The 27,238-nt window shown below is 42.6% G+C and overlaps 2 protein-coding genes across 5 annotated transcripts in view; one reads left to right on the forward strand and one right to left on the reverse strand.

The window, feature by feature from the left end:
* Window positions 1–15,084, reverse strand: part of SLC38A6 (solute carrier family 38 member 6) — a 43,494-nt gene extending 28,410 nt beyond the window's left edge. For 2 of the 3 annotated variants that reach the window (XM_069951242.1, XM_069951243.1), the window contains exons 1-5: window positions 14,847–15,083; window positions 12,646–12,776; window positions 10,326–10,399; window positions 6,644–6,696; window positions 5,779–5,818 (exon numbers count right to left, since the gene is read on the reverse strand). In XM_069951242.1, the coding sequence (XP_069807343.1) occupies window positions 5,779–5,818; window positions 6,644–6,696; window positions 10,326–10,399; window positions 12,646–12,776; window positions 14,847–14,930 (382 nt within the window). In that variant the 5' untranslated portion in view covers window positions 14,931–15,083. Of the gene's footprint in view, window positions 1–5,778; window positions 5,819–6,643; window positions 6,697–10,325; window positions 10,400–12,645; window positions 12,777–14,846 lie in introns of all 3 variants that reach the window. The other variant, XM_069951244.1, reaches the window with a different exon arrangement.
* Window positions 15,085–15,122: 38 nt separating this feature from the next.
* TRMT5 (tRNA methyltransferase 5) lies at window positions 15,123–27,195 on the forward strand. Of its 2 annotated transcripts, XM_069951239.1 has the most exons (6): window positions 15,209–15,246; window positions 15,658–15,745; window positions 21,009–21,646; window positions 22,096–22,220; window positions 23,518–24,169; window positions 26,945–27,195. In XM_069951239.1, the coding sequence occupies exons 2-6, from the start codon at window positions 15,663–15,665 to the stop codon at window positions 26,995–26,997; spliced, it is 1,551 nt and encodes a 516-aa protein (XP_069807340.1). In that variant the 5' UTR covers window positions 15,209–15,246; window positions 15,658–15,662; the 3' UTR covers window positions 26,998–27,195. The 2 variants fall into 2 exon arrangements, with proteins under 2 accessions (XP_069807341.1, XP_069807340.1); XM_069951240.1 differs by lacking the exons at window positions 15,209–15,246; window positions 15,658–15,745 and adding an exon at window positions 15,123–15,182 and having other exon boundaries at window positions 26,945–27,193.
* The last annotated feature ends 43 nt before the right edge of the window (window positions 27,196–27,238 follow it).

Raw genomic sequence — 27,238 nt, forward strand, 5'->3', positions numbered from 1 at the left:
CTGTCCTTGACGCTGCTTAGGAATACATAAAATAGATTTTACAGAATTTCGAGGGTGAAGCACAGGATTTGTGTCCGGTAATGAATAATACAAGCTTTGCCTCAATAGGGTTAACAGCACAGTGGCCATAAAGTAACGTCAAATCAAAGGCAGACAAATTGCGCTAACCCAGCAGTTTACACTTATGCGTGACACCGCGGGGTAGAGCTGCGGTCTGAAGTGAAGGCTATTTTAAAGCTTGGCGTCACTGGTGCTAGCAGCGTGCAGGCCGTATATCAGTCATTAAGAAAGGGCAATCAAAACAAACGGAGCAGGAACATGTAATCCTCGCCTGCTGAAATCCTTATTTTCCATGCACTTCATATGTCGTAAGTGGTGGAGAGGTAACTCGGCAGACTTGTGGAGGTTTAGAAAATCCAACTCAAGGAAACATAAATATAAAATGTCTACCATAGGACAAGCTCTAGTTTAAAGGGACTCTAAAGGCAGTTTTTTATGTTTTTTTTTAAATGCTGCAGTTAGAATAAATCATGATTCCCGTGGTCCCTTAAAGGGAAACTGTTACCATGAAAATAGTGTCCAATCTGACAGAATCATGTCAGCTGAGCAGAAAGATATAAGGTTTAGTGGGAACAGATTCAATAGAACATCCTTAGGCCATGTTCACATGGCGTAAGACACCGGCCGTTCCGTGACCCCGCAGGGTCACAAAATGGCCGGTGTCGAAGAAGATCATCGCGGCCGGTACTGCAGATTATCTTCACTGCTGTTGAATTCAGATGTGGGGGCATCCGGGCACACCCGCATCCGAATCCGCCGTTGCACACAATGGAGTGTGCGGACGTTTTTATGTCTTTTTGCGCCGCTGCTAGGGATCCCGGCCGGAGTGTATACTATGTGTATACACTCTGGCCGGGATTCCCTTAGCCTGCAGCACTACGTAAGTTCCGTAGTAATCACGGACGTTGTTGCAAATCATTACTACGGAACTTATGTAGTGTGAACATAGCCTTCGGCTGCATCAATGGTTTCCAGGACTCCCTTGGGCTTCATCCAACTTCTTCAGCCACTGGTAATCAAATGCTGCAAGCTCATCTCTAATAATAATGTAATATTCTGCACTGTATTGTATTATTAGAAAGTCCTGATATCTGATTACAGTGCAAAGTCAATACAAATGACTACAGAATCCACTGCACAGAGCCTGAACAAGCAGGAGATGATTAGAGATGCAAGTTCAATAACTAGTGACATGGCAGCTACACATGAAAAAAGAGGTCTCACCAGACCGGATGGTTTCCTATGGTTATGGCCCATATACCCATTTGATGCCTGTGCCATTCTTTGGACATCTAAATGATAGCACCGCAGACATATTGCTGGGGGTAGGGAAAGTAAAATCCACTGGTTATCAGCCATTATTGCCGAAGGAGCGACCACACAGTAAGGATCTTACCTATATGGTGTTCAAATGTACTACTAAGACACATGGAAGGGAGTTCTATCATAAAGTACATATAGTAACCAATTCGTTTGGTAAACTAATGCCACCAATATGTGCCTCCATATCTGCTGGGGGATCTATCCCCAGTAGGCCTCCACCTTCAGGGTGACCAGGATAAGCATCTCCTGGACACACATGATTCCATTTGTGGCAGCTTAAACGTGGAGAATATTGGGTGGATAGAACCAAAGCATGACTGAAAGGGGGTTTCCTGAGGATAGTGCTGAGAAAGTGCCGTAAACAATGAGTTTCAGAACATGTGTTTATACAGTGGAACTAATGGAAGCGTGCATGGTCTGGAAGATTTGCCTTTTCCGTCTCCCTTGAAAGGAGCCAGGAACTAAATGCCAGCTGTAAAGGTGTTCGGCTTCCTTCTTGTTACAAATGTTCATAAATGGTATTACATGGTCTACTGCATTTGCACTTAAAGTCGCAAATTCATCTAAATGGAGAAGTAAATGGGGTTAGGTAATATATACAGTTCTCAATTTTATAATTTAAAAATTAAAAAAAACCTGTAAATTCCAGTAACCCTTCACTGGTCCTTTTTGTGTTTATTTCTCCCCCAGCTGTTTTCTATATGGTTAACATCCCAGCACTGCCGCCAGAAGTGCTGGCTTCAGATATATTGGTCACATGATGTCTATAAAGGTAGAGAACACTATGGCCAGGGACTGTAGAGTAATGTGAACATTGTGCAAGATTTTAAAGGTGATGTAGCACTAATAAATGTAATATCTATTGTACAGACCAGTGGTCCCCAATCTGTGGCCCATTACCCCTTTGTAAGGGCAGGATGGAAGTTGTAGGTTTCAATTGGCCACAGGCTGGAGAACATTAACATAATCGTAAAAAAATGTGTTTGCCGTTTACATGTCAAAAATAGAGATAAGCGAACTTGCTGAAAGTATGGCTGTATCTATGTTTTCCAGGGAGTCCGTGGGCTGTATCCACCTTCTCCAGGTAGTAGGATTCAAACGCCGATGGTCTAAATTCATGCAAACCCAAACTTTCTGCAAGTTTTTATTTAATTAGTTAATTTATGCAGCATGGCTTCATCTGGTGTTCAATGTCTATATAAGTGCACATGTCCACCTAGTGAGCTGGGTAATGTGGGACGCACATGCTCAGTCACTCTCCCTACAGCCAGATAGGTCTCTGCACAGTGATGTCCTGTGTCTTATCGGCTGCTCTGCAGTGAACGGATAATTATGCAGTGATCTAACAATGCAAGGAGTAACTGATGTGTGCATTTAGCCCAGTATGTCGACAGCACATTACTATATACTTTGAACATCAGGTGGCACCATACTATATAAGCAAATGTCATAACTTCAGTTTTTACAGCATGTAAGGGGCAAAGATTGTTCATCTTCTATGACCTACACAAAGTATATTAGATTTAATGGTATGACACAACCCCTTAAACTCATCAAGTCTTTCACATTTGTATTCTATGCAGCAGACTGTATGAAGGAGCTTGCTGTGTTATAGACGTTTTGAAAAACTGGATTTTTTTTGTTATTTAACAGTTTTGCTTGCCCTTTCCATAAAAAAAGTGACCAAGTTTACACTAAATATCAATATGCAGCTTTTACAGAGTTTTCCGATGGTGAAACCTATTTTAAGCAGTCTAATAAATGAACACTTTGTTCATCCATGTACATCCTGGAACAGGCTTCCAGTTCCTGCTATAGACCTCAGCCAACACCATGTCCCTCACACTATGTGGGAGGTTCCTGTCGGTGTAGTGGGAAGGGTTACAGAGGGAGGGGCACAGAGGGAGGGTGATAGAGTTGTCTGAATTCCCAGCTAGAGTGTACTGCATGTATAAGAAAATAATTGCAGGATGTACGCTAGACAGAATGTGGGTCAACGGAAGGAAGAGAGCAGAAGCAAAACATGAAAGATCCCAGAAAGGGAAAAAAACACCTTTAGGCTATGTTCACACTACGTATATGTCCGGCCGTAGTTCGTACGCGGCCGGACATGTGCGGCTGAAACTACGGCCGTGGGCAAAATAGACATGCGGCCGGATTGCGAACATGTGGGCGAACCGCGAACATACGCCCGTAGTACAGTTATGCTTCCTAGCTTGTTTCGAAGCGGTCTGAAACAGGTCATTTACTTGGAAATCTTCGCCCAGCCCAATAAACCACACAGAACATTTTTAATCTAAAAATCAAGTTTAATTTGGCTGAAATAAGAACTCCGTACGGGACCGCATTGAAATCCACGGCCGTGAGTTGGAACAGTTACGGCCGCAAACAATGGTCTTGTTCATTTTTCACGGCGCCGTATACGATCCGGCCGTAGGCTCATACGTAGTGTGCATTGTGCGGCCGGAAATCGTATACTTCCAAGCGTACGCATCAACGTCAAAACTACGGGCGTATATTTGCAGTTCGCACTACGGCCAGAAATATACGTAGTGTGAACATAGCCTTAATTAAAGGAGAGGCTTAGTTAACAGCAAGTTTAGATACTCCTTATAAAAAGAAACTCAATTTAAAATGCTAACAACAGTACTGGAGGCCATACTGTTATTCCCCCACTTATGAAATGCAGAACTAGAATTTTTACTAACTTAATTAAATTTAGAAATATTGAATTTTATGTTATGTTTTTTCTTAAAGTGCTATATTAAAGGGGTTATCCAGCGCTACAAAAACATGGCCACTTTCCCCCTACTGTTGTCTCCAGTTTGGGTGGGGTTTTGAAACTCAGTTCCATTGAAGTAAATGGAGCTTAATTGCAAACTGCACCTGAACTGGAGACAACAGTAGGGGGAAAAGTGGCCATGTTTTTGTAGCGCTGGATAACCCCTTTAATGGTTAAACCATTTAAAATGCATACCTAAGCAAAACCATACATCATTAGTTCTCTGAGACATACCTCCCCATTGGGAAAGTAGGCTATAAAATACCAGGTCCATCCCTTCTATCTCCGTAGGGTTCCTGCCTGTGACAGTTACACATGGCTGCCTGTGACCACATGGTTGAGAAATAGGACATATTGTGTCTGCTGAGCAAAGTGACCAAATGACCTAGGATCCATTATACAGCATCTGCTATAAGGAATGAGTCCAGACTGGTGACGTCTGACTTCATAGTTCTCCTAAAGAATTAAGGAAATAGATCCCGGGGGAGCAGACAAACTGCTATTAGGATGACACCGCAGGCAATGTGTACCAGACCTCTTTTAGGCAGAAATCACAAACGTAATTTTAAGGGAAAAGTAGAAAAGGAAGAATTTACACTTCTCCTCCCATTTATAAAAAAAAACTGCATCAAAATATTTCAATGATTTCAGCCTGTGCACAGTGCTGGTGACAACTACTCTAGTTACTGGACTTCTGACAGTACCTTGTTTTCACAGGGATACTACATCTCTACCTGTGCTACAAAAATAAATGGAGGCTCGATTCTGATTGGTTGCTGTGACACCCAGTTTCCCTATGACAACACTGATCTGTAATTCCAACCTGGTATAACTGACACAGCAGCTTACAACACACCCAACAACAAACATCTGATAGGTCATAGTGACATGGGGTCGGCCACTGGCACCAGTGCAAACTGCTTTAATGTAGGGGCATAAGAACTGATGAGTGATGTAGCCCTTCAAAATTCTCAGAAAAGCCAATCAAGCAGTATATGGATTAAATGGAAATCCCAGACCTTCAGTTCCAAGGCGAGCAGAGCCTCATCAACACTTTTGACATGAATCTGCGCCACATCAGAAGTATGAGTTTCCCTTAATCTAAGACCCCTCCAGCGACTACCCAAGTTAGTACCCCAATTAAGACTGTTAAAATGACCATACAAAGCAATAAATTATTATAATAGTGTCATGCATTCGAGGTCAAAAAGACACTGTCACTGTAGCCAGAAATGTCTAAACTTAAAAAAAAAAAACACTGTAAATCCCCACCAAATCTCATGATTGTTGAGGAAAAAGTGTTATGGCTCCTGAATGGGGAAGATACAAAAAAAAATGTCTTGCATCTTTTATTAAAAAGAGAAAACCCTAAGCCATGTATTATACTATGAAGGGTTGTGGATTTTCTCTGCACAGTCTACAACCTGTGAATCTGGCGTTACGGTTTAAATAGCAATTTTAACAAGATCAAGAAGATGATAGCCTAGAACATGTATTTGTGTCCCGTTAAATTAATCCTTATTGAAGAGACCATGGTACAGAATTGATTTTTCATTTGCGTTATAACCAGTTTATAGATTATTTTAGGATTCCCCTTCCCAGTTGACTCTTACCTCCAATATTCTGTATGAGGATTGTGCTCGCCACCAGGATCTAAGCAGAAAAGAACAAATAATATGCAATAAGAGGAATAAGTAATTACGCCTGCGGAGAGTGAAGGACTGATGGCCGTAACTGCAAATAAAATCCTGTGGTTATTTCCCTCCACTGTAACCCAAATGATCCTGCATTCTCAGCGCACAAATTACATCAGGTTATTGTGGTCCTTACTGGAAAAAACATTATCATTCATTCTGTGCTCTAATTATATTGAGAAGGCTAAAAATCTGCGGCGGGGACAAATGCAGAATTGGTTTCCTAATGCAAAATATATATATATTTTTTTTTTAAATCACTATTTGGAAATGTCTAATCTAGAATTTATGGTTGTTTTTGTCCACAAGAATCAAACTGCAGGAGTCTCTGATTTAGGGCCCTATTCCACTGGACGATTATCGTTCAGATTATCGTTAAATCGTTCGAATCTAAACGATAATCGTTCGGTTGAAATGCAGTTAACGATTAACGACCGAACGAGAAATCGTTGATCGCTTTATAAGACCTGGACCTATTTTTATCGTTGCTCGTTCGCAAATCGTTCGCGTTGAATAAGACATCGTTCGGTCGTTCGCAATAGATACGAATGCAATAGCGAATAAATAGCGAAGAAAAAACGATCGCAATTACGATCATAAGTAACGATTATCGTTCAATGGAAATGAGTGAACGTTTTCAGGTCTTTCGCAATAGTGGTCGTTTGCGATCGTTAATCGTTAATGATATGCAAACGATAATCGTCCAGTGGAATAGGGCCCTTAGTCTTTGATGATCATCATTTTCTCGCCATTTAAATTTTTTTCTTTTTACAATCAATCATACCTTTCCAGGAGAGCCAAACGCAAGAAGGCCGAGGTCCTCATACGATGTGACGGCTGCAAATAGAAAAGTAAAATATGAGTTCATCATTAGGCTATTTGTACATGAACTCCCATGTCTTTCAAGAGAACCAATCAAGACAAAAACTGCAAAGTGTGAACACAGTTTTAGGGTCTTTTTAAAGGTGCTGATTACTAGTAATGTATGTTCCTCACGGTGCCTTTATACAGACAGATTAATCTGACAGATTTTTGAAGCCAAAGCCAGGAATGGATTTGAGAAGAGGAGAAATCTCAGTCTTTCCTTTATGATCTGTTCCTGACTTTGGCTTCAATGATCTGTCAGATAAATCTCTGTGTAAAGGCACCCTCAGAACACTCATTTACCCAATAAAGAGCCAACAATCAGCCAATGAACAAGCTTGTTCATCGGCTGATTGAATCTTCTAAATTATCTACCGTCTGCACATCTCGCTGTCTAAATAGGGAATGTGCGCCTGATACTAATGCATTTAAATGGCTGCACAATTGAGTGCTGATCTCTTATTGGCCCTAGTTTCCTGCCTGACATCAGATGGTGTAAAAGTGCTCTTAGTTCTCAATTCCAGTCCTCATGGCCACCAACAGGTCATGTTTTGAGGATATCCCATACAAAGAACACCTGTGATAATACCTGATGCACTGAGTATAATTATATCACCTGTGATAAACTAAGGAAATCCTCAAAGCATGACCTGACATGAGGGCTGGAATTGAGAAGCACTGCGTTAATGGTCATGCTGAGGATTAAGAATGTAGATGGGATTTTATAAAAGGTGTATTTTATAAATGCCAGGGTTCCATTCCCCAGTAGGTTCTACTGCAACTCCTAAGCTGGGGACTTCTCATCCCAAGGTACTCATCTCTTCAGCCTGCTTCTGAGACGAGACATAGTGCCAGGAAGATCCCATTCAGCCAATCACTGGCCACACTGCTGTCCTGTCTCAACCAATGATCTCAGAAGCAGGCAAAAGAAATGAGCATTGGTTAACCAAATAGAGCCACAGAAGGACCTGCAAGGAAATGGGGCAGGTAAGTATTACTTTTTTTCTCTCTCTCACCAGCCCTAGCGTTATTTTTAAAAAATGTGGCACACTGGAATAACCCTGAAAAGGAGAATTGTGACGAAAATATTTAAGTATTGTATTGCCCCCAAAAGTTATACAAATCACCAATATACACTGATTATGGGAAATGCTTATAAAGGGCTTTTTCCCCTGCACTTACTACTGCATCAAGGCTTCACTTCCTGGATAAAATAGTGATGTCACGACCCGACTCCCAGAGCTGTGCGGGCTGTGGCTGCTGGAGAGGATGATGGCAGGGGGACACTGAGGGACACAGGGCACTGGAGGGACACTGAGCATCCCTCTGCCATCATCCTCTCCAGCAGCCACAGCCCGCACAGCTCTGGGAGTCGGGTTGTGACATCACTATTTTATCCAGGAAGTGAAGCCTTGATGCAGTAGTAAGTGCAGGGGAAAAAGCACTTTATAAGCATTTCCCATAATAAGTGTATATTGGTGATATGTATAACTTTTGGGGGGCAATTCAATACTTTAAATAAAAATTTTCGTCTGACTTCTCCTTAAAAGTCCTGTCCACTTTGCCGATACTGCAGATTCATAGAAATGCTCATGTCCAATAAATAGCTTGGTGCAAGGCTCTGTTCACACATCCCATTACCATTGCAGTGAAATTTTCTATACTGTAAAAATAACTGCAATGAAAATGCAAGGTGTTTAAACAAAGCCTAAAAAGGGCAGCAGTCTGCTAACCTTTTGTGCAGCCAGTGAAATCATTGTTATAGGTTGCACATCACCCTGTGTAAGGGTCTATTTACACAGAAAGATTATCTACCAAAGATTTGAAGCCAAAGCCAGGAACAAACTATAAACAGAGAACAGGTCCATAAAGAAAAGCCTGAGATTTCTCCTCTTTTCAAATCCATTCCTGGCTTTGGCTTCAAATCTTTGGCAGATAATCTGTCAGAAAATCTTTCTGTGTAAATGGACCCCAAATGGACGACATGGAGCCGACAGTGATGAAACTAAAGGGCTGCATAAGTAATCCAGGTAGTTTGTTTATCCTGGTCTGCTCTTGTTCAGTACTTGTTTGTCATTGTGCAGCTGTCGTACAGACAATGTGGTCAGCTTCTGCACAGCCTACAATGGCCAAAGTGAACAAAACGGTACATTTTTCTTCTAATCTGGGCTCGCACTGGGTTGTTTGAGGTCAGTTTTCTGTAGCATATTTCCATTTGTACATTGCATTAATAAATATTTTAGAGGTTTTTAGCAGGTTTAGCAAAGCAGACGAAATTTGTCATAGTGTTGTGTGAGCATGTGAGAGGCTATGTAAAGCAGACTAAATTAGATGGCCTTTGCACAGACTCTTTGACACAGCATTTTTAGAGATTACACGATGGGCTATCTGCACTGGATATCCACGCACAAGGTTCATGTTTTTAAAAGCATTAAAAGTTTAGTGTTTTGCAAATATAAAGGATGTGAAGAGTTACTAGACATATAACAGGAGTATCAGGGACTAACTATTTTTCTTTTAAAACAGGTTATCCCAAGATGTATCATCTATCCACAGGATAGGCCATAAGTATAGGATTACTAGGGTCTAACTGCTGGGATGATTAGAAGCATGTGTGATATTGTGATACTATTTCATTCAGTCAAGGGACAAATTACCTTTATTCTTGTGATCGGCCGGTGGTTGGACTCCTAAGGACCAGATAGCTATCACCAATCCTGTGGACTAGTGTTAATCTTGGGATAACCTATCTACATACTTAATGATCACTTGTGAGCCATGCTAGTAGCCAAATAAGTGCACACTATACAAATATATATCTTCATTTAATAATAGGACAACCACACAAACTATAAATAATTAATTTAAAAGCAAAAACTGTACTGGGGGACATAATATAAAATGGACTAGGCCCATTTCCTAAGTCTATATGGAAATGGTGGTCTTCTGTGTAGCTGCTGTATATAGGTCAGTATATTCCAGGATGAAGTGGCACATTTCAGCAGCTCAGCCCAGCCTTCTAGACTCTTCAGCCCACAATAAAAACCTTACTTTATGAATTCTGCAAAGGCCCTAAGACCGCAGGTGTCAAAAACGCAGCACTCCAACAGATGCAAAACTACAACTCCCATCATAAGCTAAAGCTTATAGCGAGCAGATTCCCTTTTACAGACATTGATCATTTACTTGTTTTCAATCTCTTTAGTAAAACTCCTTCAAAATCATGCACATAACTGTCTGAGAAACAGAACCTAGATACATGATGCCCTAGGACAGTGATGGTGAAACTTCTGTACTCCAGCTGTTGCAAAACTACAATTCCCATCATAGCTGGGCAGTGAAAGCCATATCTTTGGTTGTCCAGGCATGATGGGAATTGTAGTTTTGCAACATCAGGAGGGCTGAAGGTTCGCTGTACCAGGACATACGTGTCAAATCTCAGACTCTCCAGCTGTGGCTTTTACTGTTCAGGCATAATAGGAATTGCAGTTTTGCAACAGCTGTAGGTTAGACACCTCTGCCCTGATCTACATATCACACAGACATAACAATGCCAAAGCATGGCCTGGCAGCACAACCAGCATGACCAGTCACTAACTTACCTGTATAAATGCACAAACAAAGCAACAGATGAATGGAGTAGGTAGCCAAGAGAGCGACTATGAGCAGCAGTATACTAAGGGGCAAAAAAGAAAGACCTGTTTTTTGGTTGTTTTTTTTGCATTATATTCAAATATACAGCACATATATTTGGGAATTCAGTAGAACACAACAGATTCTAATAATTGTTATTTCAGCTTTATTGTATGTGACACACTTTGACCTGGTTGTGAATTATTAGTCACATAATGTCTGAGTGTATTCATTCAGATGTATGGAACCAGTGGATGGAAATCAGGACTCATGAGAGATCAGCACGAGACGTTCTTCCACTAGTCAGCAAAGAGACCGCTGACCGCTGACCGCTGACCGCTTCCTCTTTCATTACCATGTACAGAACAGACACTTTTTGCTCAATCACTTTAGATGCACAAAGTTTCAATGGTTTAATGCCAAGGAACCACAGCAATCGTGAGTTGTAGTTGGGCATGCATTTTACTCCCCAGTGGCCGCGCTTTATAGACTGCTATAATATCAGACAGAGAGCCGGGAGTGAAGCGAATACCCAGCTATAACCTGTATTTGTGGTGCTATCTTAACTTTTGACATATCAAAAGTTAATAGACATGACAGAACTGGTTTGCAGTGAATATAAAATATGGTAACTTTAATGCTTTCTATACCAAAAGTCATCAAGGTGCTCCCTGGTGGCTTCTGCCTGTTGGTCTCCATTGATAGATCGCTTCCTGCGTGGGTACAGCAACAGATCTATCAGGTAAGGCTCATGGGGTAGGGGGAAGCCACATGGGCCCACCTTTATGACTTGTGGTTCAGGCAGCATGATAGTAATGACAAGGTCCCCTTATGGCTTATTTACCCCTCTGATTTTATAATAAAAACATTGCCATGTCCAAAGTGACTGATCAGCCTCTGGACTGGATGGGAGAGTGCATTGACATTGCACTGGAACTGGCTTTACACAAAGTCAGAGCTCCATATGTAAAAATATACACTGAAATCTGTAATGTTCTACAGAAACTAAGTGACCAAAAAGTGAGCTATTTGTTACTATATATCTTTAATCACTGAGTTGAGAAGAAAACCCTTTTAAAATTTCACTTTTATTTCATAAGTTAAAATAAAAAACCTTAGACACACGTGACTCACCACCTACTCTGTATCGGCCACCATCCTATTTCTATGTGTTCTGACCTTTATACATAATTATCGCAACATGTAAACAGTATTTGTAAATATTGCACCAGTCCTTATACTTTATTGCACTTCTAATTGCACTATTCCACTGGTTCCTTTAGCTTAGTCCTATAGTGCAAGTATGCTTTTGTAAACAGGAGACTTCTTAGTGCAATATAACAGATATGATAATATAGTTTTTACTTTCCTTTTGGTAGATATAGTCTTTCTCTTGAGGACCCAACGCCGTTTCCATCGCCACTTTTCATCAGGGGTCTTTGTTTAGCATAATTTTTAAGGCACTTGCTGTACATGTGCGTACGGCTCTGATGGCGGCCGCCATCAGAGCCGTACGCACATGTACAGCAAGTGCCTTAAAAATTATGCTAAACAAAGACCCCTGATGAAAAGTGGCGATGGAAACGGCGTTGGGTCCTCAAGAGAAAGACTATATCTACCAAAAGGAAAGTAAAAACTATATTATCATATCTGTTATATTGCACTAAGAAGTCTCCTGTTTACAAAAGCATACTTGCACTATAGGACTAAGCTAAAGGAACCAGTGGAATAGTGCAATTAGAAGTGCAATAAAGTATAAGGACTGGTGCAATATTTACAAATACTGTTTACATGTTGCGATAATTATGTATAAAGGTCAGAACACATAGAAATAGGATGGTGGCCGATACAGAGTAGGTGGTGAGTCACGTGTGTCTAAGGTTTTTTATTTTAACTTATGAAATAAAAGTGAAATTTTAAAAGGGTTTTCTTCTCAACTCAGTGATTAAGTACATTACAAAAACCCATAAATAATTATACATTTCAGTGTGTTACTATATATCTTACTGGGATGCTTGCATGTAGAAGCTGGAGCAATGCAATAATAGAGCAGGAGATTAGCAGATCTATATGCCTCTGCCGTGCAAATCACCAGAATAAAACCTGCTGTTTACGGTTACCTGTATACTGCTTATGGCACACCAGACACTAGTAACGTCCATAACTAGCAAAACAGGCCCAATCCCACCCAGTTATACAGTGATCAAAGTATAAGTGGCTTTCAGGTGTTATGTTTGTATCACTGCCTTGTAAATCCAGTCTAACTGCAATACTAAAGAAGATACCGACCTAAATCCAATTATTCCGGTGTTGGCCATGGCATATGACAAGCCGAGGATCCCACTTCCCATGATGGCGTTCATTAGATTAAACACGGACAATCCAAAAGATGTTCCGGGGGATGACCTTCTCTGTGGTCTCTGCAAGACAAGAATAACAAACTCATCTTTACATCCTTTTTTTTATATTATTTTCTTAGAGAAACACCATGGAGAGAAGAGACTAAATCATACTGTAGTCTGTAGGACACCAGCGAGTGTAAATAAACGTTTCCGTGGTGGTAAGGCGTCATCCACCTACAACAACTCTCAGCCAAACTATACCTCCCAGTACAGATGAATGTTAAGCATGGCGCTGTCAAATATTGGAATATATCAAGCAGCTAATGATCCGTCAGTTCTTGAAGAGGATACGTCGGAAGCAGGAAATATGGATGACTGTAAGGGTCTGACCAACTGTGACAAGACCCAAAATTAAGTCAGAACAACTCCATAACAGCAGGTCTTGGTGTTTCTGGTATAAAGTGGTTAGCACATGGGGAGTAAAGGCTAGCCCATCTGCATAGATCCAATTGAAGAGCTGCTGTAGGGCAGAATATACAGGGCAATAAAACTTGCTGTGTATGGAACATGTGTAGCCCCCGATAGTCAGGGTGCACATAATGACCACTGTCCACCACCAATAAAGTCTGCAAGCGATGAGCATCAGGACTGGACCATAGAGCAATGGAAGATGGCGGCCTGATCTGAAGAATTGCATTAAGACAACCAGGTGTTTACTGTTGGGTGCGTTACTGACTTGGGAAAAGAGATGGCACCAGGATGAACTATGGGAAGAAGACAAGCTTGTGGAGGCAGGGTGATGATCTAGACAATGTTATGCTGGGAACCTTGGATCTTGGCCTCATGTAGATGTTACTTTGACACATACTAAACTGTCATGTTCTAAGAACCACTCCTGTGACAAAGAGGTCAAGGTATTGACTTGGCCTCTAAATTCCCCACATCTCAATTCTTCTGTAAAATGTGCTAGAAAAGCAGGTCTGATCCATGGAGGACGCACTTCACAACTTTCCAGGTCTGCTAGTAACGTTATGGTGCCACATACCACAGGACACCTTCAGCACCCAAGCCTCAAGAATTCAGAGCTTCTCTGGCATCATAAGGGAAACCAACACAGTATCCTAATGCTATGGCTGATTGTCGCAGTATTTACCAGTAACCATACAACTTCTCTGATACGATATAATAATATAGTGGTTCAGTGGAGTCACCCAGTCGGGTTCCTTTTCTTTCTCTCTGCGCCTCCAGTTTATAGAGCTGTAGTCAGTCCAGGAGGGCTGGGAGTGTAGACATGTAAAGAAGAAGCTGTACAGGCAGCTATTCAGCATTGTTGTCCCACGATAAGATACAGTAAGTGCTTAGATATGCAGAGTATGTAAAATATATGTTATCTAGACTCTCCAGACAAAGCCATGAATAACAATAGATGGTGGGAGGTCGGGGATCACTGTCTACAGCACTGAGCTGCAACCTGTGAAACTACATCCCTCTGGATGTTAGAGCCTGCTGGGAGTTGTAGTTTCACAATAGATATAACATGAATGTTGTAAGCTATTAAAATACAGACTGAGAAAATACTCACATTGTTACTAGTTGGCACTTTAAAGAGTCGGGTTAAGTGTAATGTTAAGAGGGTTATCCCAAGATAAAAATATATGACCTATCCACCAGAATAGATTATGAGTGGCTGATATGTGGAGGTCTAGCTGCTGGGACCCCCACTGATCACAGGTTCTCCATCCCTGTCCTAAACCCATGGCATTGGCCCCCAATAATGCACATTGTCCTAAGAGGACACTGACAGTCATCATCCACAAAGTAACAACCCACCAGAAGTGACCACAAAGTCCTATTCAAGGTATAAGGGTCCATTTACACAGAAAGATTATCTGCCAAAGATTTGAAGCCAAAGCCAGGAATGGATTTGAAAAGAGGAGAAATCCAGTCTTTCCTTCGTGACCTGATCTCTGTTTATAGTCTGTTTCTGGCTTTGGCTTCAAATCTTTGGCAGATAATCTTTCTGTGTCAATGAACCTTACACACAGGCTGTCATTATGGACATTAAAAAGGATGTATAAAACGTGTTTATATCAATGATCTGCAACCTCATTAGGTCAATGATAAACCTTGGGATATAGCACAACTCACATTGCCCAGCAGTGGAGCGGTCTCATCCTGAGCAGATACATGGTGCCCATAACTTGCATTGATGGTGTGTTCAGCCCGGAGCATTGTTATCCTGCGCCGGGTCCTGAGAGGAGGCGGAGGTCCTAATCTAGAGGCAATGAGCTCAGAGATCACACGGTGCTGCTGACATCCCGGCAGCCCGGCCTCTGCAGCTGATCGCCTCCTGCTGCTTCCTGTTTACTGCAACCAGTCATGTGACTCCGGGGGCCGCACGCCGATGAGTCACGTGGCTGCCGGCTTTGCCCTCAGTCGCGGAGTGATGACGTAACCGCCAGCATGGAGAGCCCGCAGCATGAGGTGAGCGAGGCGGTGATGTGCGACACTACAAGTCCCAGCGGGACACGTTGCTAGCCTCAGCATTGTATGGGTTACAGCTGTGCTTGGACTTATGGTTCCTTACTAGCCACAGCCATAAATTGTCTCACAGGCTCATTGAGGGCTTGGAGTAATGACCTATAGGTTACAGCTTTGTAACTGTATTGGCTGTATGATACTAGTCCTTGTATTATAGTTAACAGCTGTATTTACAGCTAAGCTGGTTGCTATTGGAAACAGCCAACAAGGTGGTTGTCAGACTCACCCTGTTAACTGCCCCACTGTGTCTGACAACCAACTGGTAGGGCAAAGCTGGTTTTAGTAGCCATGTTATATTATCTGGGGGTAGTTTACTCACCAGTATTCTAATGTATATGAGTAGCTTATTTTAGTCACAGTTGCAGAAAACATTTGCCACATTTTTCAATTTTGCATTATTTGTGTCACTTTACAAAAGTGCCGATGAAGGTGAAAGGGGTGCGGCCTTGTAAAGAATACATTTCCTATAGTGTGTGCCAGAAATTGGTGGAAGTCTTGGTGTACAGGTATGCCTGCTTATGGCAAGTGTAGATTTGCATAGAGACAATCAAAACAGGAAGCATTTTCCTCCAGTGCACTTTGTATTAAAGGGGTTGTCCACCATAATATAGCTATATTGCGTTAGATGGGAGGGCGTCCAGCACCACACAGTTATTTAAAGAGCTGTGTGAGAACCCCTCTAATAAGTTTTGTGCCTCCTTGACCATCTATGTCAGGGGTGTCAAACTCAAAAACACAGTGGGCCAAAATTAAAAAATTGGACAAAGTCGCGGGCCAACCTTGGTAATTATTGAAGCGTGAATGGTGTGGTCCCGGCACTGTCAGAGCAGTGTGCGTTGTTCCTGGCACTGGTGTGAGTCTCCCAGCGCTGTGCACTATGATAAATGACATATTAAAGTGACTGTACCACCAGGCCCAGGCTGAAGCACTGGAGGCGGGCCGACCCACCCCCAGTGGGAAGAAACTCCAGCCCCTCCATGACGTGACTCCATTAGAATCAATGGAACCCTATCATAGAGGGACTAGGGTTTCTTCCCACTAAGGGTGGGCCGGCCCGCCTCCAGTGCTTCAGCCTGGGCCTGGTGGTACAGTCCCTTTAAATTGCTATGATATGATTAAACCCCAACCCATGTAATAGCCAAAACCCCCAATATTGCCCCATGTAGTAGCCAACCCAACCAAAATTGCCAGACATAGTAGCCAGCCCTCCCAGTAGTGCCCAAATAGTAGCCAGCCCCCCCAAGTGTCCTATATAGTAGCCAGCCCTCCAAAATAGTCTCCTATAGTAACCAGCCCTCCTTAATAGTCCCATATGGTAGCCAGTCCTCCCCAATGGTCTCATATAGTAGCCAGCCCTCCCCCATAGTCTCATATAGTAGCCAGCCCTCCCCCATAGTCTCATATAGTAGCCAGCCCTCCCCCATAGTCTCTTTTATAGTAGCTGGCCCTCCCCCCATAGTCTCTTATATAGTAGCCAGCCGTCCCCTGTAATCTCATATAGTAGCCAGCCCTCCCCTGTAGTCTCATAGTCTCACATAGTAGCCAGCCCTCCCCTGTAGTCTCTTATATAATAGCCAGCCCTCCCCATAGTCTCATATAGAAGCCAGCCCTCCCTATAGTCTCTTATATAAAAGCCAGCCCCCCCCCCCCATAGTCTCTTATATAGCAGCCAGCCCTCCCCTGTAATCTCATATAGTAGCCACCCCCCCCCATAGTCTCTTGTATAGTATTCAGCCCTCCCCTTTAGTCTCTTGTATAGTAGCCAGCCCTCCCCTGTAGTCTCATATAGTAGCCAGCCCTCCCTTGTAGTCTCATATAGTAGCCACCCCCCCATAGTCTCTTATATAGTAGCCAGCCCTCCCCTTTAGTCTCTTGTATAGTAGCCAGCCCTCCCCAGTAGTCTCATATAGTAGCCAGTCCTCCCCAATGGTCTCATATAGTAGCCAGCCCTCCCCCATAGTCTCATATAGTAGCCAGCCCTCCCCAATAGTCTCATATAGTAGCCAGCCCTCCAATGTAGTCTCACATAGTAGCCCGCTTTCCCCTCTGTAGTCTCTTATATAATAACCAGCCCTCTCCCATAGTCTCATATAGTAGCCAGCCCTCCCCTGTAATCTCATATAGTAGCCACCCCCCATAGTCTCTTGTATAGTAGCCAGCCCTCCCCTTTAGTCTCTTGTATAGTAGCCAACCCTCCCCTGTAGTCACATATAGTAGCCAGCCCTCCCCTTTAGTCTCTTGTATAGTAGCCAGCCCTCCCCTGTAGTCACATATAGTAGCCAGCCCTCCCTTGTAGTCTCATATAGTAGCCACCCCCCATAGTCTATTATATAGTAGCCAGCCCTCCCCCATAGTCTCTTGTATAGTAGCCAGCCCTCCCCCATAGTCTCTTGTGTAGTAGCCAGCCCTCCCCCATAGTCTCTTGTATAGTAGCCAGCCCTCCCCCATAGTCTCTTATATAGTAGCCAGCCCTCCCCACAGTCTTGTTTATAGTAGCTAGCCCTCCTCAGTAGTCTCATATAGTAGCCAGCCCTCCCCTTAAGTCTCTTGTATAGTAGCCAGCCCTCCCCCATAGTGTTTTATATAGTAGCCAGCCCTCCCCATAGTCTTGTTTATAGTAGCCATGGCGGGCCAGATGTAATTCAAACTCTGAATTGAATGGCGGGCCAAAAATAATGGCACCGCGGGCCAGAGTTTGACATGAATGATCTATTTAATGGGTCTTCAAAATGCGGTCCTCCAGCTGTTGCAAAACAACAATTCCCACTATTATGCCTGGACAGCTAAAGCTTTGGATTTGGCTGGCCAGGAATGATGGGAAATGTAGTATTTCAACGGCTGGAGGGCCGCAGTTTGGAGACCCATGATCTATGTGCCACTTTATGGTGTTTTTTTGCCATGATTTATAACCAAATCCTTAAAACGAAGCCTTACACTTACACTGATTCACAAACCTTTTATTCAGCAGTTTTATGTAAAACTGACAAAATTACAAAATTTTTAACCAAAACCGTTTGACCACAATGTGTAAAATAGTTCACAAGGCCCGAGATATGTCTGTATATTGTGACTGAAACATGTGATGTGAGACTGGCCTTAGGTTTCTTTCCTATGTGCCATAATGTACAGTAGATTTTTTTAAGTGGATTTTCTTGTGTAAATTCTGCAGTTACAGCTGGGCAGACTCCACAGCATTAAATGGGGTTATGTGAAGACTTAAAAAAAACTTTATATATTGCTGCTGGTGGGCTAGAAAAAAAACCCCAAAACACATAGTCGCCTATCTTGGTCCCCTGGGGCTCCTGTTGTGAGTGCAGCTCTGGATTATAATAGATGAGTATAGGCAAGAAAATAATGCAATGTGTTTAAGAAGCTACTTAAAGTGACTCTGTAGTTGACCACTTTTCAGTTTTAAGGAGCTTAATCTTCTGAGCTGAAATCCAGTTGGTGTCTGTGGTATCTCTGTGAATCACTCTTCATCCTGCCATCAGCTGTTACACGGACTTCTGTACAATGATCCTGTACTGGTATAAGCAGTGTAGTCAGTGTAACTCAGCCTCATGTGGTGTCTATTGAATAATCATGCTAACCCACTAGCTGCACGTTATGGTGGTTTTACACGGTGCGATAATTTGCCCAATCGCACGATTAGCGATTTTGAATGAACAATTTTTTTTTTTCTAACGATCGGCGTTTACACGGAACGATACATCGTACGAAATATTCGTTTTGCGATCGCTTAAGCCTTTCTCACACATAGGGGAAATCTTTGAAAGAATGTTTACACTGAACAATCTGCAAATTTTTTGCGAACGAGCAACAACGATTTGAGAACTTGTTGAAAGATCAAAATGAACGATTTTTCGCTCGTCGCTTGATCGTTCGCTGCGTTTACACATACGATTATCGTTCCAATTCGACCGTTATCGGGCAAATTCGAACGATACATCGTTCCGTGTAAAACCACCATTAGACTAGGTCAGCACTTTGGTTATACAGCATGAAAATTGCAGTGTCACTTTGTAACAACGCATCTTAATTGCAACTCACAAGTAACATTGTGTCATCAAGAAGCCATATAATCTGATTAAAGCATAATATTTAATATGCACTAAAAATATAGATGCACTTGATACATTGTGTCGACCTTTACTATCACAGGCCTAATGCTAACACAGCTACATATGGTAAAAGATGGCCAAGGGCACACAGCCACCAACTCATAGAACAATCCAAGTATAATGTGATAACAAAAGGAATCTTACCACCTTCAGATGTGGGTGGTGGAAAAATGTCTGTCCTAACAGTATGACCATCACACTCCTGAGAAAGCCATAGGGTCCTCTTTAGAGATGAGCGAACCTGGAGCATGCTCGAGTCCATCCGAACCCGAACTTTCGGCATTTGATTAGGTTGTCTGGAAAACGTAGATACAGCCAATGACTATATCCATGATTTCCACGTAGCCTTAGGGCTTTATCCAACTTCAGCAGCCACCGCTAATCAAATGTTGATCGTTCGGGTTCGGATCGACTCAAACCCGAACCCGGTTCGCTCATCTCTAGTGCTCTTTCCCCCATGGACCCTTACTTTTCCCCACACATGGTGATATATGTACTACAAATTTTTGATTATGTATGTTATCATCAGCTATTTGTAAGGGATCCGTGGTGTGTGTTTACTGTGGCTAGCTATATGTTTGGGGGTACCCTTGCTTGGGTGCAGGCAGGGTACATGACTTTGTATTTTAAGGGATTTTAATTGTTTAGTGGTGGGTTTCTAGGAGGCTTGTCTCCCTTCTAGTATTCTGTGTAGGATGATTTTCAGTACAGTTTATATATGCTTGTGCTGTTTTTGTTTAGTGATGTCCTTCAGATGGGTCATACAATGTAGAGGTAGATGGCGTTGGACAATGTAGATGGAGCATTAATCCTTATAGGGGGTGCACCAATCTACCCCAATCGCTCGGTGAACCAGCCATATGGTATCTGCTGCCGGGTGATTGTGTCAGCGATATGTCTCAGCCACTGCTGGGCCATCTTCAGGCCACTTTTGTACCAGACTACCTGGTGTTTTATTATACCCTGATATTTCTGTATCTTCCCTGATGAGTCCTACTGGATGAAACCTGTAGGGAGCTATTGGAGTGTAAGTGTAGGGTCTTGGTATTGGGGTACTACAGAGCTGGGGCCACCCCTATTGGGGCATTAACCCTGCTGGTTCCCTGAGTGAGTAGGGATAGATCAGTGCTCCATCTACGTCATCTGATGCTATCTGCCACTACACCGTATGACACATCTGAAGGAAAGACCTCGTTCTGCCACAAACATACACACTATTCTAGGATTGTTCTATGAGTTGGTGGCTGTGTGCCCTTGGCCATCTTTTTCTACCGGGAGCTGTACTAAGCCTGTGATGTGGGAGGTGGACATAAAAGATGTTAGTACTATTACATCTATATTTTTTATTGTATATTTATTAAAAATGTTTTACTATTAATAACTATTCTGTAACTACTTGGTGTATTGAGGAATCTGTATGTTATCTGACCGACTGACTATTCCTGTGCTCATCAGGGAGCCATAGTCTAATACAGTCTTGAAGGATATTATTGCTCTAGATTATAATGGTAAGTGACCACATGTGTACATCCACTGCAAATGGGGGAGAAAGGGGAAAGTGTGCTCCATGGTTGATCACTGCTATAATAGAGGTCATAAAATATGAATAGAACATTTAAAGTTGTCACTTTATTGATTTCTTTTCCAGGCTTATTAGACACTGTTACCAGTCCGCTGCTCTGCTCTACTCTTGTGGCACAGTAACTTTCAGGAAAGTAGTCCTAGACCAATCCAAGCAGCGGTTTTGTGACAGATACCCATCCTGTACATTCCAGAAATTTGGACGTTTTTCAGCCATGACAGACATAGAGGAGAGTTCTAAGGACACTGGATTGTTTGCTCCTAATCCTGGCATTCGCGGGATGGTGAATCTGGACCGCAACGCCTTCACTAAAACTATACAAGTTCCTGTTCTTAAAATAAGAAAAGAAATTATTCATAAAGTCATGAAATCTCTCAAACACAAACTCATCCACCGGCCGCACCTCAAGAGAATAATAGATGACCCTAAAGATGAAAACAATAAGAATGTTATCCTAGACCCGTTCCTTGTCACATGTGAGAACTCGTTTGATGACCGCGATCGGGAGGTTTTCAGGCAGCTGGACATCAGCCCGCAGGTTATACAGGTTGATCTGACGCTCACATATGAGAACTTTAAGACTGATGAGATCTTAGAAGCTGTTTTACCTAAAGGACAAGATGTCACCTCCAGTTTCAGCCGGGTTGGACATATTGCTCATATGAATCTCCGAGACCACCAGCTTCCTTACAAGAACCTTATCGGTATGTATAACTCATGATGCCATTTTGCTAAAACAATACAAGTAGAGATGAGTGAACCTCGAGCATGCTCGAGTCTATCCGAACCCGAGCATTCGGCATAGCGGTGGCTGCTTAACTTGGATAAAGCCCTAAGGCTATGTGGAAAACATATCTATGTATTAATGTTTTCCAGACAGCTTAAGACCTTTATCCAACTTCAGCAGCCCCCGCTATGCCGAATGCTCGGGTTCAGATAGACTCGAGCATGCTCGAGGTTCGCTCATCTCTAAATACAAACCTTGGTTGACCACTGTATTTACACCAGGGCTGAACAAAACATTGTTGCCATTGTACACAAATCTGCCGTGGCACTGTTGTTTGAGAGAACACCCAATATATATTTAGATACAAAACGAGACAATAATCATTTACATGAAGTGACCTAGATGTGTTTTTCCCCATTCTGTCAGGTCAGGTGATATTGGATAAGAATCCTGGTCTTATGTCTGTTGTCAATAAAACCAACATAATTGACTCCACGTATAGAAACTTCCAGATGGAAGTGTTGGCTGGGGAGGAGAATATGATGACAAAAGTAAGTAACCTTCTATTCTCAATTCCCCAAACCTCCTCATGTCTGACTTGTGTTTTACATTTGTCAAAGTTTAAAGGCTATGGACTTCCATATGTTAGTGCAACTTTTTTTTTTTTAATCCAGGGTGCAGTCTTTGTTCTTTTACTCCTTTACATACCCCCAATATTCATTTTGTGACCTCTTTCTAGGTTTAGAATATGTGAGCCGCCTCCTTGGTAGCTTGGATGCAGTCGCCAAAAATCCAGAATGGGTTTATTATCATTGATTTGGCCATTTGCAGGTCCAAACACAAATGTAGCACTATACTGAAGTGTGATGTTGAGCTTTTGATACAGAATCTGATGCTGCAGGTAGATCACAGACTTTCCCTCTTGACTTCAATGAGGAAATCAACATCTACAACAACTCCACAATGGCCTTATATTGTTGGGCAGTAGGCACACTGCAGTTTTTTAACAATTTCTTTTAATGTGCAGCTATAAACCTGCAAGAAATCCACATGAACCCCTATAGTCCTGAGGGACTTTACATTTTTGCTCATTGCTGAGACTTTATTAAGTTTCTTGAATTCCCTGTATGTATTGGACACTTTACTAAACAGCAGGTGAACTTTGGATGCTGTGTTTTTTTATGACTTTCATTGCTCTAAGATTACCTTTGTTGCTAATTCACCATGACATATTGGGCGGGCATTTATCAAACATGGTGTAAAGTGAAACTGTCTCAGTTGCCCCTAGCAACCAATCAGATTCCACCTTTCATTCCTCACAACTCTTTGGAAAATTAAAGGTGGAATCTGATTGGTTGCTAGGGGCAACTGAGACAGTTTCACTTTACACCATGTTTGATAAATCTCCCCCAATATCTTCATACAGTTGATACACTGTAGGCTAGGGCTACCCTGCAACTTAGTATGGGTTATGCAGCCAAAGATTTACACTGCATAACAAATAATAGGGTTGCGTTGCAACTAAAGATGAGCGAACTTACTGCCTGGCCAACATGGATACAGCCATGGATCTCCTATGGTTTTATCTATGTTTTCCAGGCAACTCTAGGGCTGTATCCATCTTCTCCAGGATTCAGGACTCAAATGCCGAATGATCAGGTTTGTGTACACCCAAACTGTAAGTTCACTTATTGTAAATGTGACTGGTAAGTATTCACAATCTGACAGGTTCCCAAGAGCCATGCAGGAGGTCATTTAATTCTGCACAATTGGTGCCCTGTACATCATACATATCATAGCAGTCATTGAGTCTTATGTGCACTTACTGGGAAAGTCTTAATATTTCAGGTAAAGGAAAATGGCTTCACTTATGAATTTGATTTTTCCAAAGTCTACTGGAATTCACGACTTGGTACAGAGCACGATCGCATCACTGGTTTCCTGAAGAGCGGGGATGTGGTGTTTGATGTGTTTGCTGGAGTGGGGCCATTCGCTATTCCTGCCGCTAAGAAAAACTGCATTGTTTTTGCCAACGATTTAAACCCAGAGTCCTACAAATGGCTCATACACAACTGCAAACTAAATAAAGTGGACAAGAGAGTCCAGGCCTTCAACACTGATGGGCGGGAGTTCATCAGGACTGTGGTAAAAGAGGAGCTGCCAAAATACATGAAGTCTTTCTCTATCGATAGGAAAAACCAACTTCACATTGTCATGAACTTGCCGGCGTTGGCTCTGGAATTCCTGGACGCCTTCAGACATCTTCTCCCAGAGCAGCCTGACAAGGAGATCATTCTGCCTAGTGTGCACTGCTATGGCTTCTCCAAGGATGACAATCCAGAGAAGGAAGTAAAAGACCGGGCAGAGGAGAGGCTGGGAACCACCCTGGAGACTTGTTCAATCCATCTTGTAAGGCAGGTCGCTCCTAACAAGAAGATGATGTGCATCACCTTTCAGTTGCCTGCCGAGGTTCTTTATGGAGGCCAAACAGATAATGGAGGTGAGTGGCATCTATAGTAAGGATTCGGCATTCAGAGCAGATTTTGATATACCATGAAGACATCATGCTCATATAATGCAGCACTGCTATACTATACCCCTGTATGCTTTCAATATTGGGACACAAGGCACAGTTATTTTTCTGTGGCATCGTTTATGTCTCTGTACCCAACCTGTGGCTTTCCATCTGTTGCAAAACTACAACTGGCATTGTGCTCTGACAGCATTCTACTCTTAGGGCATGATGGGCACTGTATTCTTGCAATAGGTGGTAAATCTGCCCCAATATTTGCAACTATCAGAATGATTTTCCACAAGGAATATAACTGTACTGCTATATAGACTGGATTTTACCTTAAAGGTGTTCCTCTCGCTGCTTCTCTCCCCACATGACTGGGAGTGTCCCATAGACATACATTGCGTGGACATCTCGATCACATTTAACCACTTAATACAAGCTTCTCCTGGCTTGTTCTAGTGATCAGTCAGTGTCTGTACACCCAGGCCCTGACTGTTTAAAAACTTTTGACATTCAAGAAACATGTCCATAGTTTTGAAGTGCCCAGGAAATACCTAGGTTGCAGAAAAGAGATTTTCCAGACGTTTAAGGGGTTGGCCACTTTTAGGTAAAATTGTTCCATATACAGTACTAGCAAGTCTACTCATAGCCCCTACTTACAGCAGCAACCTGTGTACCTCATAGAGCTAATATCAGACTCCTCCAGACTTCTCCAGGTTGTGCTGCCCTGCTCAGTGGTGAGTCTGTCCATAAGATGGCCGACATGGAGGAGCATGCCCCACCCCCAAGTGTCCAACACTGAGCCTGTATATGCCTATGGTGGACACTGGGGGGCGGGGGGCATGGTCACATGCTCCTCCATGTCGGCCATCTTATGGACACACTCACCACAGAGCAGGGCAGGACAGCCTGGAGGAGGGAAGTCTGATTTTACCTCTATGAGGCACACAGGGAGCTGCTGTCCGTAAGTACAGTGAGTTCAATTACCAATACTGTACAATTTTACTATGAAGTGGTCAACCCCTTTAAGCATAATACATTGCTGAATAAGGGAAAACAGACAAATGTAATGTAAATGATGCTTGAACAAGACAGTGCCAGTAAATTTTCTTCTTAAGGGTGCCTTCACACCTACCGGATCCACAGCGGATCTCACTTCTGCGGATTCGAAGCGAGAACCGTTGCGGATCCGGTATTAATTCACCCCTATGATAGCACATATTCGCAGCTGGATTAACATCCCCCTGTGAATATGTGCTTTAACTCCCTGGTGCCCGCAGCCCCGCCATCGCATCCCCCATCCCCGGCACATCCCCCCCATCAGCCCATCTCCGGCCAGCCACCGCCGCAAGCATACATTACCTGCTCGGCGGCGTGGCTGCAGTGGGGCTCCCGGCTCCGGGCCCGCTCAGCTGATCTGGGCTGATGGGGGGATGTGGGGGATGCGACGGCAGGGCTGCGGGCACCAGGGAGTTAAAGCACATATTTACAGCGGGATGTAAATCCCGCTGCGAATATGTGCTATCATAGGGGTGAATTGATACCGGATCCGCAGCGGTTCTCGTTTCGAATCCGCAGAAGTGAGAGCCGGTAGGTGTGAAGGCACCCAAAAGGAGTTAAATATGTAAAAAAAAATTGCATTCCCTCAAAGACTGCGGTAGGTTGTGTTTGTTACTACAGGTAAACTAAGCGAGTCTAAACTACGCTTCTTTCATAGCTTGTGTTTGGTATTAGTCGTGTTTTAAGACTTACTAAGCTATCAGTTTCAAAGCAGTTTTCTTTAGCCATAGGAAAGGCTTGTTTTTTTTTTTTTGTGCATTTAATTGCACCCCTATTTTATCAAATAATTTACAGAAAAACAAAAAGTTACTTGTGGCTTTTACTCTACTGTTATCTTTATTCTGTGGTCAATACTAGTGTTGTGCAAGTATGCTTGATGCTGGGAGCTCTGAAACTGTTTGAGGGTACCTTCACAGTAAAAAAATAAATAAAAATAAAGCAGACTTACCTGTCGGTTCTCTTCCTGATGCCCGTCGGCCTTGGTTTCCCAGCTCCCTCAGGTAATTACAGGCTGTGGCAGGACAGCACATTGATTGGCTGAACAGGCTGTCACTGAGGAGGGGACCAGGGGGCATCAGAAGGAGCACTGAAAAGTAAGGCTTCTTTATTTTTTCTTTACTATAGCAGCTGCAGAGCATCTCGGGTTTTACAGAATGCTATAAAAGACACATTAGAACTCCGGCAGTATGCAATCAACTGCCAGCATACTGCCGGAGGTTTAATGCGTCTTCCAGAAACTTATTACATTTTTACAATTTTAATCTCTTAAATAATATTTAATAAGTTTACCAGACACCTTCCAGGGGGCACCAGGTTAAATGTTCAAATCTCCTATTGACTTCAATGGGGTTTACTTGTGTCGAGTACCAGAGCATTGAAAAAAATGTTTGAGTAACAAGCACTCGAGCATTTAAGTGCTCGCTCAACACTAGTCAGTACAGTAAGACCAAATTTAGTTATTTTGTAGAAGATGATCAAAACAAAAACTTGTTTAATGGGTCAGATTAGGGTGATAAGCAGAGAATCTTTTTTGTCTGTGGTGCTGTGTGAGGGCTCTTCTTGGGGTGAGCCATAGTTTTTTAATCACACCATTTTGGGGTGCATACAATTTTTTGAAAACGTTAATTTTTTTTAGGAAAGCATTGTGACAAATACAGTGTTTTTGAATTTGACATAATTGTGTGTGAATTGTTCCAGGTGAACCTCTTTCAAAACGTCCACGTGTTGATGAAGATTGCAGCGAACACTGAAGCTCAAGTATTGCTTCTTGACTTAACTTTTTTTTTTTCTTTCAAAAAGATTCCCAGATAAGTAAGTTGGGCCCATGGGTCTGTGCTTCGTTTTTTTTACCTTTTAATAAAATATTGAATAAGCCAAAGAGACAATGTAGCTGTTCATGTTAATAAGGTTATAGGCATGCTAGATGTCGGAGCAGGCGTGCAGTACAGATAGTTTGTGTATTGCCATACATTTAAAAGTTGCAGTCACAGA

This window comes from Dendropsophus ebraccatus, chromosome 13 (genome assembly GCF_027789765.1).
Source record: "Dendropsophus ebraccatus isolate aDenEbr1 chromosome 13, aDenEbr1.pat, whole genome shotgun sequence".
Classification (NCBI taxonomy): domain Eukaryota; kingdom Metazoa; phylum Chordata; class Amphibia; order Anura; family Hylidae; genus Dendropsophus; species Dendropsophus ebraccatus.